General features: G+C 30.8%; 2 protein-coding genes across 2 annotated transcripts; both read left to right on the top strand.

The window, feature by feature from the left end:
• Positions 1–4829: 4829 nt before the first annotated feature.
• LOC111793892 (GTP-binding nuclear protein Ran-3) lies at positions 4830–7419 on the top strand. The gene is made up of 8 exons (XM_023675959.1): positions 4830–4954; positions 5065–5134; positions 5783–5839; positions 5955–6072; positions 6402–6491; positions 6600–6779; positions 6872–6949; positions 7039–7419. The coding sequence occupies exons 1-8, from the start codon at positions 4952–4954 to the stop codon at positions 7106–7108; spliced, it is 666 nt and encodes a 221-aa protein (XP_023531727.1). The 5' UTR covers positions 4830–4951; the 3' UTR covers positions 7109–7419.
• Positions 7420–8252: 833 nt separating this feature from the next.
• On the top strand, positions 8253–10845 carry LOC111793890 (GTP-binding nuclear protein Ran-3-like). The gene is made up of 8 exons (XM_023675958.1): positions 8253–8338; positions 8449–8518; positions 9160–9216; positions 9328–9445; positions 9799–9888; positions 9982–10161; positions 10256–10333; positions 10427–10845. Exons 1-8 carry the CDS (start codon positions 8336–8338, stop codon positions 10494–10496), a joined length of 666 nt encoding a protein of 221 aa, XP_023531726.1. The 5' UTR covers positions 8253–8335; the 3' UTR covers positions 10497–10845.
• Positions 10846–18337: the final 7492 nt, after the last annotated feature.

Genomic DNA, 18337 nt, shown 5'->3' with positions numbered 1-18337 from the left:
TTGGTATAGATAACAAAATTTATTTATTTTTCTTAATCGTTATATTCTCAAAACTACTTTCATTTGTGGTTTTGGTTTATTCATGTCCTTCTCTTTTACCTGACACTAAAATTCTTTGTACTAATTTAAGCATCAATGCTTATGTGGTAGGTGTGCAAATTCCTCTTTTCTTCGGTAAGTATATATTTTTTCTTATATATTTGATTGTTATTGTCACGTGAAAATTATATTATCCTGTCTCGATTTTGGGAACAACAATAATAGTACTTAATTTGAAGGGTGGTCCAATTAAAATAATTGAAAGGGTGAAAGTTGGTGACATTTGATAAAGAATTAATGTTGATGAAGTCACAAAACCCCCCATGCCCAACCTACCACTCCCATTCATGGTTGACTTTCTCTTAACCATGCTTTGAATTTTGACCTTTTAGTCCATAGTATTTTTCTATGAAATACACTTTGACTTCTTATCAATAATGGAAACAATTTTTTACAATTTATTATTATTATTTACATTATCTTTAATAAATATGCATATCTCATTCAATAATAATAATAAAAAAATTCCAAATTGGACATTTTTATTTATGGGGTTCAACTTTCAATCTAGAATTTCCAACTTTATTTAATACTATAAAATATTATATTTTAGTCTTCTCATACGCAGGAGTATTTAGAATACTAAACATTAATCAAACTACAAAAGGAAATAAATAAGAAATATATAATATTCATAAAATAAAATATTATTTTCTTTCCAAACGTAAAGTCAACGTACACTGAACACTTCCCTATAAATTCACTTCCGCAATTCTCTGTCCCTTTTTTCAATGGGAATGCCCAACGTTATAGAATATTTTTAGTTGTTTTTTTATTACCATTTTTTTAAAAATTGTCTCATTTCATAATTATTTGGTTGTGTAATTTTTAAATTAATTTTTTCTTGAAATATATCAATAATTAATTATATAGAAAATTTAATACTTTAAATTTTGAGACTGAATAAATACAAATTTAGCGTAGATATAACCATTCATGCTCAAAATTTGAATTAAGATTTAGTAGTTATGTGCTCCAGCATTCTCCTTAGCTCCTACGACGTGGTCACATTATTTCTAGCATGTTTTGCTCCGCTCATAAGAATCGTAGGAAAATTACTGAAAAGAATGAACATTTTATTAGCCTAAGTAGTGACTCTCAATTTCTTCAGGCATTTCTTAATTATTTTATTCTCAAGATCGCTCTCATTCGTATATATTTTCGATTCATTCATATATCCTTAATTTAGTCTTGTATTACAATAATATAATTTTTCTTAGTAAATTTAATATATATATATATATATAAAATACCTTATATGACACGATACCACAAAAGTTTGTATATTTTGTTTAAACTCCCCAATTTATGGTTGTTTCTTTTATTCCCTTTGAAGTGAAATTAGATTCTTTCTCGTGATTCAATAAGAGCTGAGATCATATTTAATTCTCAATAATCATTAAGAGTTTTCGGGTTATATAACAAACTCTTATTCTCACGAACGTAAATTGAGATCAACTTAATTTTTATAATTTTGAAAAAGTTAAAATTTTGTTTTTATTATTTTCAGGGTTATATTCAAATTGGTAGAAACTTACTAAATTTTTGTTTATTCACGTATAGTTTAATAATTAAAATAATTTTATTTTTTAAAAGAATTAGAAAATTTAAATGATTTTTGTGTAGGTAGTTCGTGAGGTAAGATTCTAAAATTATGGGGGTAGAATGTAATATTCTAAAAAAGAAAGGTAAGAAGCACAAATTAAAATGAAGTTGAAGTTCAATATGTCAAAAAAGGTGTTGCCTAAATTATTCGAGAACTATGTAAAGAGGACTTTGTGTTTATCATTTTTAAATTCCTTTTGGAGATAATAACGTCTGTGAATTTCATTTTAAGAGGAAAATAATAATAATAATAATAATAATAAAAAAGTTGCGTATAATAATATTCTCTTAATTTCACTTTTTTTTTTTAAACCTTTTCTCAACTTTTTTAGTATTTAACGTTTAAGATAATAACGTCTGTGAATTTCATTAGATGATAATATTCTCCGTTTTATTTTTAAATTATTTATATATATTAAAATCTCAAAATTTTTAAACAAATTTATAGTAAATTATGAAAAGAGATTTTTGTATATATATATTTTTTTAAAAAAGATTAAAAATATTTCACATTTATAACTGATATTAATGATATGTTATGACTAGTGAAATTTCACACTCTAATCAAATTGTTCGGGTCAACAATCTCTATTCAAATTGCTCGGGTCAACCACCCACCTAACTCAAAATTTTGATTTAGTTTGCCGATTTCTTGGACTCAAATTAGGTAAAAAAAAAAAAAAAAAAAAAAAAAGGAAAAATCAAATGAATTACCAAACATTCAAAATCCTCTCATTTATTTATTTATTTATGTATTTGGGTTCTTTCATTAATGACAATTTCGAGGAAATTTCTCGATAATTTGGCTATCTTTTCTCCTACTAAATAAAACCCCATATTTTTAGGCATTTAAATAAATTTTTGCAATTCGTCAAAACTCTTTATTTAAGTCATTAGAGACTGCCTTATATTATAATGACACGAGTCTCATATTTAGAAAAAAAATAATAATATAATTATCGTATCATAATCTATATTAAATTTATTACACCTTTTCTTAGAAAAGTCTAGTAAAAATTGTACCATTAAAATTTTTTAATCTACGGGCAGATGAATTTTCTATATTTTTCTTTTCATATTTAAAAAACTATTTCCAATATTTTTATTACAGAAAAAGTAGTAACATATTCGTGATGAGATCACATTAATTTCACGTATAAAAAAAATAATACATAATATTTTAATTTGAGACGTGATCACGTCAATGTTGAACAAGCATGGAACGATATTTCAAAACCCTTTGAATAATAAATGATTTAGAGGTCGACCAACTACTACTACTAACTTTTTGAATTATGAGTAATTTAATTACTTGAAAGTTCTTCCTTTGTACCGATTAATGAGCATTTTTAAACTAATGAGGATTTTGGTGTCCCATTTTGATTTGATTTGATGGGTCCCAAAAACCCTATTGTTTTGTCAATTTAAATAAATCAATTATGCGAAGAAATGCAAATAATGCAAAGAATCATGTCTGTTGAATGACACTAAAGTTTATTATTAATTACACGTAAGGTCTATTTATACTAAGGTACATGTGATTGTAATTTAATATATATCTTTAATCATATGCTTATTTTTTTTATTTATAAATTTTGGTTTCTATATCTGCCATTCAATTATTTGTGTTAATTTGCTTTATTCTAATGGCTTACATGAACTGATTTTGGTTTCCCATATGGAATTAGATTCTAATTATATGTAAGAAATTGATGATTGAGGAGCCCAAAACCCTAAACCCCTATTTAGAATAAAATTCTCTTGACTTTTTAGTCGATAATACATATTTTATTTCAGATGAGTTATGTTCATATTGGTGCTACATTTTAAAGTATTATTTGATCATTAGAATTATACTATTTCTTAACATAAGATCAATTACAAAAATGATAGGCTTAACTGGGAATTCATAAGAACAGAACAGAAAAGAAATCGCTTTCAATACATTTTGTTACGTTACGTCTTCATTTCTTCTTCCAATATCATTGGATAGCATGACGTTGGATTAACTTAACTGAGAGAGCCGTGTTATGGGTGACCTTATTACATAGTTCAGAGACCACTTATGTATGTGATACAAGTGAACATGTACAGAAGAATTGTCGTAAAGTTTCGTTGTTTGTTCTATCACCAACCTTATCTATGTTTCTACGATGACTCGAGAACGCACTCATTCTTTAATTGTAGAGGGAGTTTTAAATTGCGAGATACCATTACGAACTAAACCTCATGTGAAACTTAATCCATAAAATTGGAATTGAATTGAATAATGAACCATGCATATTCTCACTATTCATTGGAACATGATATGTGGGCTATGTTTGTTTATATGCCTAAGCTTTTTAGAAGCAATATGAGAGGTTAAGGACAAAAGTAGTCCAAACTATTTAAAATAATATTAATATAATATAATAAGTGGAAATAAAATTGCCACCTTTCATATGAAATTGTTGTGTATTAATTGTAAATTAAGTAGTGCCTTGAACCCACATTACATCAACATTAGGGTTTGATTTTATTTTCCTTTTCTTATGATAAAAATATAATATATGGTCTAAAGTTTGACATTTTCCCTAAAAGACCTTTTGATGAACCAAAAGGCCAAACAAACAAACATTTTAAAATATTTTGGTATTTTTCTAATTAATTTGATTATTATCAACTTCCCATTTCATTGCAAAAATCCTCTGAAAAGATGTCGACGACAGGGGAGACCCACTTATGCAGTGATGGTGATTTTATCATGAATGAATGATGACGCCATTTAGGGGACATTGAATTGTTTCCTTTCCTCCTAACGTTAAACGGCGTCGTTTGGATTTTGGAACTATGCCACCTACTTCTTGAATCCCATAACTTGGAAAAAAAAAGGCTTATTTATGTAAATTATCTTTTTATATGTAATATGAGAACCGGCCCAACACGCCATTTGCACTAAAAGCCCACAATAAATATGGGCTTGTGTATTTAATGGGCCTGAATTGGGCTTTTCCGTAATTTATAGGAATATGTCTTAAATTTTCTTTCTAGTCGTATATTTCGAAATTAATATGAAAATAGACCACTTTTCAAATTCAAAAAACTCAAAAGATTCGATTCAATGAAGAAAAGCAACGGTGGAGTGTGATCCGACTGCAAATCCGACGGTCAAGAGAATAGCGTCAGTTCAAAGCCAGTAGTCGCTTACCCTATAAACCCTCCTTCTCCACCACTCACAATTATTTTAAACCTAAATCGCCAAATTCCAATGGTGAGTAGTCTCTTTTAGTCTCATTTTGATGATCTGTTTTCGATCTGGTTACATTTCTTAATATCTTTTGATTTTTGTTTGTTGCTTCCATTTTGTGGTGAATTTCTTAGGCTTTGCCGAACCAGCAGACTGTTGATTATCCGAGTTTCAAGCTTGTCATTGTTGGTGATGGTGGCACGGGTATATTCTGTTTTCTGAATTTTCCTTTTAGAAATGTATCATATCTTGTGCTGATTGGAATATAGCATTTTGGAGAAAAGTGATATTTTATAGGTAGTGGTACTAGTTTGAGCTTAGAGTGAGAAGAACAGAGCTTAGAATCTGAAACTATGTTAGTGCATGTGATTTGAATAAAGATTGCCTGAGCCTGGGGATTGGGTTCTTGTTCCGAGAAGAAAACTTGTCTATGATTTATTAGGGTTTTAAATTTTAGTTAGTACTCCAAACTCGAAAGGTATTCAAGATACATTATTTGAAGTGCATTATTAAAACCCACATAAACCTCTGTATTTTCTTGGCTGAGATCATATAAACAGGAAAATCGTCCTTCTTCGTTGTTTCATGTTTGCTATTAAAACTTGAAAATCCATGACATTGCCTCGTGATCGAGGATGATAAAACGGGAACTTGCACATAAATAGAAAAAACGAAGAGAAAAAGAAATCAAGAGACTAGTGAATTAGATCACCGGATCCCCTTAATCCAGGTGGATATCAATTGCTAGTATCGGTTCTATTTATAGGATCTTCAATAAAGATGGATCCCTCCAATACTTGATAGGACTTGAAATTACAAGTATGACTGAATTGGTTACCTTTTGTTGTTCAGGAAAAACAACATTTGTGAAAAGACATGTCACAGGAGAGTTTGAAAAGAAATACGAACGTAAGTATTTTTGCAATTTTTTGTCCATTGAAAGGTTTTTTTTTTTTTTTCCTAAATAAACAAACAACTTGTATAGTTATGAACTCAATCTTTCTATTGTTTCTTATGAACGTAGCAACCATTGGCGTGGAGGTGCACCCATTGGACTTCTTCACAAACTGTGGAAAAATTAGATTTTACTGCTGGGACACTGCTGGGCAGGAGAAGTTTGGTGGTTTACGGGATGGCTACTAGTAAGTTAAAGAATTAGCTCTTTTATTCTTTCGGGTGTTTTTTATATGGTCACAAGTTCTAGATTCCCATCTATACTCTGTTGAACGATTTCCTCATTTTTTGGAAGGAGTCTCCTTCGATAATCATTTTCCCTCTTAAGTTGTACCATATTCTTATGTAATATTATTGAATTTTCATTATTCTCTTGTACATTTGATCTGTTAGATTATGTTTTGTTGATGGCCTTTTGGTCTCTTTGAGTCTTCGATTATGTGGTATTAGTTTTGTTTTGATTTCAATTTCCTCCTATCATTGTAAGTCCTAATTCTATGTCAATCCATGGTTACAGCATCCACGGGCAATGTGCAATAATCATGTTCGATGTTACTGCCAGATTGACATACAAAAATGTTCCTACATGGCACCGTGATCTATGCAGGTGATTTTACATTTATTTGTGCACAACTCCTGCATATGAATGAATTGTTACATAGTCATGACACCCTTCTAGAAGTTGCTTATCATTTGATGAGATGTTAACTTGCAGGGTATGTGAGAACATTCCCATTGTTCTTTGTGGAAACAAGGTCGATGTGAAGAATAGGCAGGTGAAGGCGAAGCAAGTCACGTTCCACAGGAAGAAAAACCTACAGTACTATGAAATTTCTGCAAAGAGTAACTACAACTTTGAAAAACCATTCCTGTACTTGGCCAGGAAGTTGGCTGGGTAACCCCATTTCCCTGTTTGAATTACTTTTTTCTCTAATATGTGAGCTTCCATAAAAATCGACTTCCTTATCTTGTGTAATGGCGATACAGGGATGCGAACATTCATTTCGTGGAGTCTCCAGCTCTTGCTCCTCCGGAAGTACAAATTGACTTGGCTATTCAGCAACAGTGAGACTTTCTCATCCTCAGTCTATGACTAATGAAACCATTCACATTCGTTCGAGGCATTCATTCACATGCTGCTTGTTTTTGTGCAGGCATGAAGCTGAGTTGGCAGCTGCTGCCAGTCAACCTCTCCCGGATGACGACGACGACGCTTTCGAGTAAAAGTGGTGAATCATCTGGTGATGATGCTCTTTGCAAATCTATTTTCCCCGGGGATTATGAAAACAGAAGTTGTGGTGTTGGGGTTGGGGTTGGGGTTGGTTCCTGTTGGTGAGTTTTTGTCTACAGAAAGCCATATGGCCTCCGGTGAAAGCTGCTGATTATGCAGAATTTTTCTTTATCGAGTGTTGGTTCCACTATTTGATTTGTGTTAATTGTTTCCTTTCTTCGTTTCTCCATCGAACAACCTCCATCGGACTTACTTGGACATGGGCTAGATTTCATCACAGAAATTGTTATGTTTGTGCACACTATATAAGGTTTCAATTATATGAAGAAAAAAAATTAACGTAAATTACAAATAATAATAATAACAACAATAATAAATAAATAAAAATAGACACATTTACTGCATTTTTCTTATTTTTAAAATTTGGGAGAAAATATATATATTTTTTTTGGGTGATTTTGAGCTAATTTTAAATAAAAAAATAATAATCAAAGTTAAAATTATAAAGACCTAATCTTCAACTTTCTATATATTTGGTAAGCCATTAAACTTTCAATCTTATGAAATAAGTTGAGTTTTGTTTCTGTGTTTAGTCGTTAATTTATTTCATTTTAAAAAAGTTATTTAACTATTTGGCACTACCTTAAAATTTTAAGGTGTTATTAAAAATAAATTCAATTTTATAATAAATTAATCTATTAATTTTAAAAAATGTTGAATATGCCAAAAACTTAGTAGATAGAATTAAATGTATAATGTCTTATTAGACATATTTTAAAATTTAAAGTTAATGATCAAATAAAATTTATCTGTAAAAGTCAAAATTATTATTAATTTCTAAGTATTAAATTGATATTATCATTAATTTAAAGTTTTAATTGTTTAGGAATATAAATTAATTTTTAACAAAGAAAAAAAACGATTAAAAGATTGTATAACTAACCATATCAAATAGTTTTAAATTCGTATCCAGTTGAAATCTACGGTTGTTTCATTAAATAAATAAATATATTTATAAAAAAAATTCTAGAAGGTACCTTCACGAGAGGGAAAAGCGACGGTGCAGATGATATAGATTGACAATCCAACGGCCAAGAAAGTAGCGTCATTCCAAAGCCAGTAGGGGTTTACCTTATAAACCCCAAACGGGTGTGAGACCTAAAACGCCGATACCCGCTCATTTCTTATTTCTCTCGCTTCCGAACTCTCCAAGCGCTTCAATGGTGAGTCTCTCTTCTTCTTCTTCCAGTGCGATGATCGTTCTCAGTTCGATGGTTTAGTCATCGATCTTGAATTTCAGTTTGTTAATTATACTTTCTTGCGAATTTTGTAGGCTTTGCCGAATCAGAAGACTGTTGATTATCCGAGCTTCAAGCTTGTGCTTGTTGGCGATGGTGGCACTGGTAATCCTTCATCCCGGATTTTATTTTACAATAGTTGTTTTTTACGTATTGTTATATGTATTACATCGTGAGAGATGGTTACTAAAGCGATGCATTAGGGAAAGTGGCCATTGTTTGAAATTGATGCGAAACGAAAGAAACTTGTTTATAATTCGTGAGCTGATGAAGTGTCGGGAAATAACAATTGATCTGCAGGCGAATTAGAGAATAGATAGAGAGAGATGTATGGGTGATCAAGCACAATTTCTTAGTTTTTTATTTATTTTTATCTAGTTTGGTATGGTTATCTCTGTTTAGTGCGACGATATATGTTCTGCAAGATCTATGTGAGTTTAATTGAAATCACATGAGTCTTATGTTTTTTTTTGGCAGTATTATTTCCGGAATACNTTTTTTTTTTTTTTTTTTTTTTTTTTTCATGTGTTGTTTGTCTGTCTTTTCGTTCTCTCAACTCACACATTACTGTCACTTTGTCTGGTATTCATGAGATCTCAACGGTATCATACAAATTAGAAGAAATCGTGAAGGAAGAAAGACATAAGAGAAATCATACATTGCGATGGAAGATGAATTCTTTTCAATGATTGTTAATGCCGAAATATTTAGTGCCTAATTGACTTCTGTGCATATTCTTTGACCAGGAAAGACCACTTTTGTGAAGAGACATGTCACTGGGGAGTTTGAAAAGAAATATGAACGTAAGCATTTCACCAACTTGTTTACAATTTGATGGTTTATTCTATTGATTGTGTTGTCTAGATATTTTATTTTCTACTGTATTCAATCTTCCGTTGTTGTAATGAAACCAGCTACCATTGGCGTGGAGGTGCACCCACTGGACTTCTTCACGAACTGTGGAAAAATTAGATTTTACTGCTGGGACACTGCTGGGCAAGAGAAGTTTGGTGGTTTGCGTGATGGTTACTAGTAAGTTGTAGTTGAGAATTAGAGCTTTAATTCATTTCTAGAGTTCTTATAATTATTTATCTTTCGAGGATATGTCTTTCCTATTTATTCCCAACTTGTATTGGAACTTATATAACAACTTGAATATAGTTCATTTTGTAATTTTGCTGAATTTTGAATATTCTACTGTGCGGCAGATCTAATACATTTATGTATCTTGATATCCTGTTTTTTGAACTGCTCTGAGCATTTTCTGTTTTCTAATGATGCATTGCTAGATGTAATATTTTTTCCATTTCCCCTTGTGAACTTCTGAATCAACATTCCTCCCATCATCGAGATTTCTAATTTAATGTTTGTGTACATGATTGCAGCATCCATGGGCAATGTGCGATCATCATGTTTGACGTTACTGCCAGATTGACATACAAAAACGTTCCTACATGGCACCGTGATCTTTGCAGGTTACTTAACGTTTGTTTTTGTACATAATTGTTCCATTTCATGGCACCCTCCTGGAGCAAACTTACAATAACGATTTTTCTGTTGAATTGCAGGGTGTGTGAGAATATTCCAATTGTTCTTTGTGGAAACAAGGTTGATGTGAAGAATAGGCAGGTTAAGGCCAAGCAGGTCACATTCCACAGGAAGAAAAACTTACAGTACTATGAAATATCTGCAAAGAGTAATTACAACTTTGAGAAACCATTCTTGTACCTGGCCAGGAAGTTAGCTGGGTAAATTCAATAGCCTGGTTGTTCTACTATTATCTTTAAAATGTTTGTTCATTCATGACAAGTGGTTTCCTTTTCTTGTGGTTCTTTCATGTAGGGATGCTAACATTCACTTTGTGGAATCTCCTGCCCTTGCTCCTCCAGAAGTACAAATTGACTTGGCCGTTCAGCAGCAGTAAGACCTTATCACAACTCATAACCAATGAACCATTGACATTCTTGTGAGTAATATCCACATTCACCATATATTTGGCTTGTTTTCTTGCAGGCATGAAGCGGAGTTGGCTGCAGCTGCCAGTCAACCCCTGCCAGATGATGACGATGACGCATTTGAGTAAAGACGTGGTTTGATCAACTGGTGATGCTGTTCTTTACCAGATATCTTTACTTTCTCATTTTCCCTCGAGTGAAATTGTTGCTAGGATTGACTGACAGGAGGCAATAGGTGGGCTGGATGTGGGTATTGATAGAGATTTTGAGTTTTGTTGAAAACGTCAAGTTTTCCCGGAACAAGAAAGAATTTGGTGTTGATGATTTTGTTTTCTGTGAGCGAGTTGTGTATCGATTAATGTAACCGCGTGGACTGAAAGTTACATTATTTGGGTTTGAGTTGATTTAATTCCTTTCTTCCACCATATTCTGCATTCTTGGGATGGCTAGAATATTGAATCAAGTTATCAGTCTCCATTGAAAAGTCTAAATTATAATATCAAGTGAAATATTTAATAATTTTTGTTACATTCTAATATTTAATTGTTTAGTAGTAATGAGGTTGATCTTCTGGTGATGCTCTCTTTCATCTCTTTAGCTGATCTTCTGTTGTGCCTCTATTAAGAGCGACAGAAGCCAACACAGGTGTTGTGGATAGACTAAAATTTCGTAGACATCAAGGTTTTCTTTTTCTCTTTAGCTGATCTTTTGTATCGATTAATAGGCACATGGCCACCATTTAAGTTTATTATGAACAACTTCATTCAATGCTACTCTGTTTTATTAAACTCTTAACGCAACCTGTTTAGCATTTCTGGAGTTCTTTTGCGGGTAATCTGATGTCCATAGGCATGGCTATAAAATAGTTAGTGGCAGATTACATATATCCAAGCTTCTAATCTCGTCTTAAGAAGGGTTTCAGTTGGAAAAAGACATAAATGATAGTAAAACTCCAAGAATTGATGACTAATGGCATCTCCTATAATAGGACATTTTAAGTCTATAGGGTGTTGATAAGATTTTTCTAAAACGTCATATGCTCAAGAAACTATATACCATGAAAACGGTAAAGGAAAGCAATAAGGTTTTTGATATGCGGCCGTGAACAAAACGCCTTGAACGGGTGCTGCAACTTGGGCCTAACCCATATATGAGCTGGGTGAATAGGCATTTCTGATGGGCCAAGTAGCCCAGCAGCAAAGTTGTGACACTCAAATTAAAACTTCCAGCTCCCAATGATGAAGCATGAAGCCACAGACATTTGACTGGTTGAAAAACAAATACAACATTTGAAGCTCTCAAATTAGTGTTCATAAATAAAGCTTAAGTTAATAGGTGACAGCATGGAGTGGCCCATCTCACGCGGCCTTAGTTGTTGCAAAATGAAGTAGTTAGTTGTCTTTCAATTCTTCCTTCTATTTCCCATCGCATAAGGACTTGTCTCTATCCATGTCGGTCTCAACAGAACACTCTCCATTTCACTTGGACTATGCTCCAACGAGAATCCATTAAATCATATTCTCTGTTTTCTATTTCCTTAAAGAAATCCCACAGTAACAAAGAATTTAAGTTTCAATCTCACCCAAAAGTAAGACATGCCGGCATGTCTACCAAATGTGGGGCTGCTTTTAAAACCTCTCTTCAATGGGGGGCGCCGGGGCCTGCTTTTGTACCTGAATATCACCCCAACTAACCTCTCCATCCAACACCAAGAGATCAAGTGCCTTTTTCACTGTTGGGGGTTCATTGTCTCAGCTCCGCTACAATGTGGCTGACAGTTATGCATCGATCCTTAATTTATATTAATCTTATTAGCTTCAAACTCCCTAGCCCTTCAACAGTTATGATTCATGAATTATGGAAAAGAAAGTGTGGGGAATTGTTAGTAATTAAAAAGACTGCGACTTTACAGAACCCATGAAACCCCATCATGTGAAGCTACGAAAAAACAGAGACCCCAAATGAATTTAGATGAAAAAAATGGAATTGGTGGGGCAAGGAAGCATAATCGAGCAATGAAAATGGAGTGCAGGCTGTATTTCATGTAAACTCCAAACAGGACATGTTCTGTAAAACCACCATGTTTCTCCTCTAAGCTCATACGATGAGAAGCATCAAATTCCTGTCGTTGTCTCTGCTATTTCCCCCAATAAGCTACCCACACCGATGCAAGATCCGACCTATTCTGCTACTCAACTTCGATTGCTACTGTCCTGTTCTTGGAATGATTATGGTTTGTTTTCCATGTATGAATGAAAACCCATTTTGGTTGAAAAAGGACAGAAAGACACGGTTTTAATTAGAGGAAGAATTCCAAAATTTAGCACAATTTGTTGCTTGCTTTTCTTCCTCCCTCAGGGTTTCTTGCTTACATTTGAATTCTCCAATGTTGTGAAAAGAAAGTGATATGAAAATTACATTAGAAAAAAAAAAGAAGGGTTTGTTTCGTTTGTCACAGCATATTAATGAAGAGAGTGGGAAGAAGGAGATGATGTTCATAGATGACAGTGAAAGCCTGAAATTCAGAGAGAGACAGAGAGAGAGAGACAGATTTTAACTGAAAAAGTGAAAACAGAGGGGGAGAGAGAGGCTCCAATTCCAATGGAAGATGTTTGGGAATAGTACGGATAAATTCATTTCTCTCTCTCTTTCCTTTATTTTCTTTAAAAATCTCACATAAAAAAACATCACTGGTGTCAGAGTNAAAAAAAAAAAAAAAAAAAAAAAAAAAAAAAAAAAAAAAAAATACAATCTATCTATATATATATATTTTTTTATTTATATATTTAGACTAAATTAATAATAATACCTATTTAACTTAGATATTATCTAAAAGTTAACCTTAAACTTAAAAAAAAAAAAAAACTTTGGATTATTAATATTTTGTTCAAATAAAACTTCAAAATGTTTTAAAAGATACCCTTCTAAGTTTAAAGAGGGTTAAATTTTTTTTATTGAATTTTCAAAACTCCATTAATTTCTTTAAGCTTCTCCTTAAAAACTTCAAAAAAAAAAACCTTTAAATTAGCTTGTAAAACCTTCAAAATGTTTTATTGTTTTTAAGCTTTTCTAAAATTTTAAAATATAGTATGAATGATAAATGTACTTGTAAAAGATGTTGAGTATTAATAAAAAAAAAAAAAAAATTAAGTTTAATGATATTTTTGAAATTATATTAAAAATTTAAGATTATTTTTGTAAGCCAAATAACAAGGGTAATAGCAATTTGCACGAGTTAGGAGGTTTTTTTTTTTTTTTTATTATTAATTTTGTCTATTCGTACTTAAGAACATGAGAGTTAGAATTTTTCTCACCAGCATCGGTTGTAATCTTAGTTAGTTTTCGTGAAATAATATCATGGATGGTCAATTACCAAAAAAACGATAGATATTTGGTTATATTAACGACAGAGAATATCTCTAATTATCTAGGAATTGCATTCTATTCCATCATCATACTAATTTTATATCATACATTAAATTTAAACACAAAAATTTGTAAAAAATAAATAGGAGAAAGTTAATAGGGATCGAGTAGAATCTTGATTAATATGTTTTATGATTTGGAAGATATTATATATATATATATAAAAAGAAAAAAAAAAAGGAGAGAGGGAACAAAAATGTTTTGGTGTTTGTAGGTCTGCCACTTTTTGAAATCAGAATTAAAAGAGGAATAGCTTTTTAATTATTATTTAATATTTAATTAATGAATATGTTTTTGGCCCACTTGCTTTTTCTAGCTCTTTCATGCCTACCTTAGCTTAGATTAGGTTCCCTACAATCAATTAATTATTTAATTAATAAATTAATTCTTTAATCTTCATAATTATTAAAAAAATCTTTATTATCTTTTCGAATCCCTCCTGCTTTCTAAAGCTAAATAAAGCTCCCAACCATTTATCCTCTCTTTCATTTGACCAAATTATGACTTTGTTTCTACTAACATTACATCCATAATATTATTCAATTAAACCCAACATTCTTAATATTTGTAGAATAGTAATTGTGAGGAAAATAAAATTTAAAAAAAAAAAAAAAAAAAAAAAAAAACAATGATTGGTGGTAGAAGGGTAGTTAAGTCATAAGGAGAAAGAAAACAAGGATCTGCTGCATCTGCCAAACCATTGGGTTGATGTAACTAAACACTTTCTGATTTCGACCTCCATACTCAATCATTGGATGACACGTGTCTTGACGTGATTTGACGTCCCTCTTTCACTTCTCTTATTATTATTATTATTATTATTATCATTATCTATTAAACAAAAAAAAAATAATAATAATAAAGAAAAACCATTTACACATAATAAACTACTGGTCACACCGTTGCTACCGTTTATTCTCTGTCACCATTTTCATACCCAAAATAATAATAATAATAATAAATTATATATTTTTTAACTATAAACTTTCTACTTAGTCTTTCAATTTTGTTTTAATTTTTTTAAATAAAAAAGAATCCAAAAAGTATATGACAAGGGACTTTGGGCTAAAAACGACAATTTCAAATCATTTCATTAAAAAGTTTCTTTGTATATATATATATATATATATAATAAAAATAAAAATAAAAAAGTGATGAAATTGGGGTGAAGATGTGAAGGCTAAAATCCAGAATTGATGTAACTACACAATATGGATTTGTGAAGAAGAGGGTATTGCCAAAGATGCCCAAATGTCACATTCTCACAGTGGTCAAACAATATTTGTTTTTTACTTCAAAAAATAATAATAAATTAAATATAATCCAACCAAATCTCAAAATTACATGATTGTCCCAATGAAAGAATTTATTAGGTGCCAAATTGCGCATGCTCTCTCTGTGTGTGTAATCAATAAATAAATCAAATAAATAAATAAAAGATTATGATATGCACATAATTACATGGATGAAAAATTAATTATATAGTCTCTTTATTTTGAATATCTAAGTCAACCAATTATTATTATTTTTTTTTTTAAATATGAGGCATACCCTCCATACTTGCACCATCCCATTTTATTTTATTCTATTAAAAAAATGCATGCTCTTATTATTACTATTATTATTGTTGTTGTTTTTTAGTTTTGAAAATTTAATTTTTTGATACACATAAGCCAGGAAAATATGGCCAAATAAACAAACTTATCCAATTGACTTTTACAAAAAAAGGTGAAATTGAATGAAAATTTCCAATAAATACAAGAGCTACCCCCTTTTATATATACAGACAAAATAAATGGATGATGATTTAAATGGTTTGTATTATAAATAAATAATTTATTTAGAGATTAGTAGTAGTAGTACATCATGAACGGCAGGCTTTTTTTGGTTGGATTCTTTTGGTCATTTTCGATAACTCCATCACTTCTTAGGTTCTTACTTTTGTCCTTTCTCTTTTTTTATGTTATAACCAAAAGGTTAGGTGTATTGAGAAAAGAGTTGTTTGTTTCGTTTCGGTGTGGTTCGAGATGAGATATTGCGTTGACGAAGAAAGGCCATGGTTTGTAGAAGGAGGTTAGATATGTTGGGGTGGTAAAAAGTTGGGAGACACGAGATGGACCCATTATGTCTGAGGTGTATTGAGACATAGTTGAGGGGTGGATGACTGGTTGTGGGTACCCATTGTTGGGTCAACTAAAGCATATTTCCCCATTAAAGCCTCACAAACAAACTCTTACATACACACACCATTGTTCCCATGTGCACAAATTTAAGAGCAACATTCCAAAACGACAACTTCCTTTTTGCTTCTCTTTCTCTCTTCCTTTCTTTCCCCCATGATCATGTTTTTGGAACAACAAATACGTTTCAGACACACACACATTTCTTTAAAACTTAAGATGTGAGATCTCATATCGATTAGAGAGAGTAACGAGTGTCAACAAGGATGTTGGGCCCTGAATAAGAGTGGATTGTGAGATCCCACATCGCTTGTAGAGAGAAAATGAATGTCAGCGAGGATGTTAGGTCTCGAAGAGAGGTGAATTGAGATATCTCACATTGGTCGGAGAGGGATCGAAACATCCTCCTTCTAACAAATGCGTTTTAAAAAGCTCGAGGAGAAATAAAAAAAGGATGATTCTGGTGAACATAAGTTGGGTCATTTGGCTTCTTTTGTGTGGCAGCTTGTGCCTGATGTGTGGTAGTTTGTCATTTGGCACCCACTCACCCAAACAACAAATAATAAAGGATCCATCTTTATATCTTCCTTTCATTTTATTTGAGATCACTTTTAAGGAATCCCTTTTTCCATCCATTTTCCAAAAACTATACAAAAGTTAGATTTGGGTTAGAAATTATGAAACTCAGCAATAGTATGATATTATCTACTGGATTCTTCAAACAGTCTCACATAACAATAAAGATAGTCAATGCGGGACTACTCCTCTCAATAATTCTTAACACTCTCAATCATTTAACTAAAAAAAAAAATGTTAATAAATATATTTTTTTTCAATATCATAGAATTAGTCCGACACAAAATTAAAAGTGTTTGATTTCTTTGATTACGTGTTATTTAAAAATAACTCTATAAAATTTATTTTTTAAATTACCCTTTTCATTCTAAAGTTTAATTTTGCTTTTTCTAAATGAATTGTTTTATCTGTGTAACATTAAAAGATTAATCGATAGAAAGTCTGATGGTGCGAAAAAGTGACTATATGAAGAAGATAAATATAATTTAATAAAATTATTTATTTTTATATTGCTATAAAAAAATTAAATTTTATCTTTATACTTCAGTTTATTAATTTTAACGGCATTGATGTAAGGTCAACGTCAAAGTTTTTCAACGATTTTTTTCTTTTTGTACAAAAAAGAAAGGATAAAATTTGAACAATTATAAAAGTAGAAAAAAGGTACAATTTATTGCAAAATATTTGACAAATGCTTCTCCCTTCCCCTACGCCCTTGTGTCCACCTAAATATCTTTGGAATTAGGCATTTAAAAAAAAAAAAATCAGTATTTATATTTTTCACTTATAATGTGGAAAAAATGCCAGCTTATATATTATACTTATGAATCGAATATATATATATATATATATATATATATATATATATATATATATATATACATACGCTAGCCAATTCATCTTTAGTTTTTAATAAGAGTGAAATTTAGTTTTAAAAATTAAATTTAGAAAATATATTTTAATTAAACTTTTAATTTTGAAGAATTTATCCTAAACTAAAATATACAAATATGGTATCAATTAAATTACTCGTTTTTGTTATATTTACATTGATATGGTTTGGTTTACATATTCTATATATAGGACCAAGAATTTAATATTGAACAACATAACCATAGCTAACTAAATCCTTTCTATAATTACTAAATTTAGATAATTAACAAAATGAAAGCAATAATTTGAAAATTTCCCTAGAAAATCACTAATTTTATTATTTCATTCTTTCCATAAAAATGTATATTTAAATTGGCAATAATATAAATCAAATGATTAGACAGCCTATAAAAGAAAAATATTTAACTTCGTCTTTAATATTTTAAAATTCCACTTTTGATTTATTTAAAAAAACTAGAAAATAATTTTGCAGAAAATTGGTAAATTTTAATATTACAATAATAATATGGATATTAGTATCACTTATTGTTAAGTCACATCACGGTTGATACAAGATTTTAATACGAATAAATAATTTCTAAAAAAATCACTAAAATTAAAAAAAAAAAAACCCAATGGCAAAATCTAATCCCATCAATGATTTTTTTTTTTCCTTTACAAAGTATATATATTATTATAATACAAATGGAGAAAAAAAAAAAAAAGAAAGAAAAAAAAGAAAAAGAAAAATTTATTTGTTTTGTTTGGGTGATTCGCATAGATTTGCAATTGCGGGCCCCTAAGGCGTTGGGCTTTGTTGCTGCTTCCCTCTCTCTCTCTCTCTCTCTCATGCTTTCTGTTTATTTATTTAAATCCCACGAACCAACTCGCCAATACTACACACAATCCTTATT

The sequence above is a fragment of the Cucurbita pepo genome, chromosome LG04, assembly GCF_002806865.2.
Source record: "Cucurbita pepo subsp. pepo cultivar mu-cu-16 chromosome LG04, ASM280686v2, whole genome shotgun sequence".
Taxonomy (NCBI): domain Eukaryota; kingdom Viridiplantae; phylum Streptophyta; class Magnoliopsida; order Cucurbitales; family Cucurbitaceae; genus Cucurbita; species Cucurbita pepo.
This window is presented reverse-complemented; position numbering and strand designations above follow the sequence as displayed.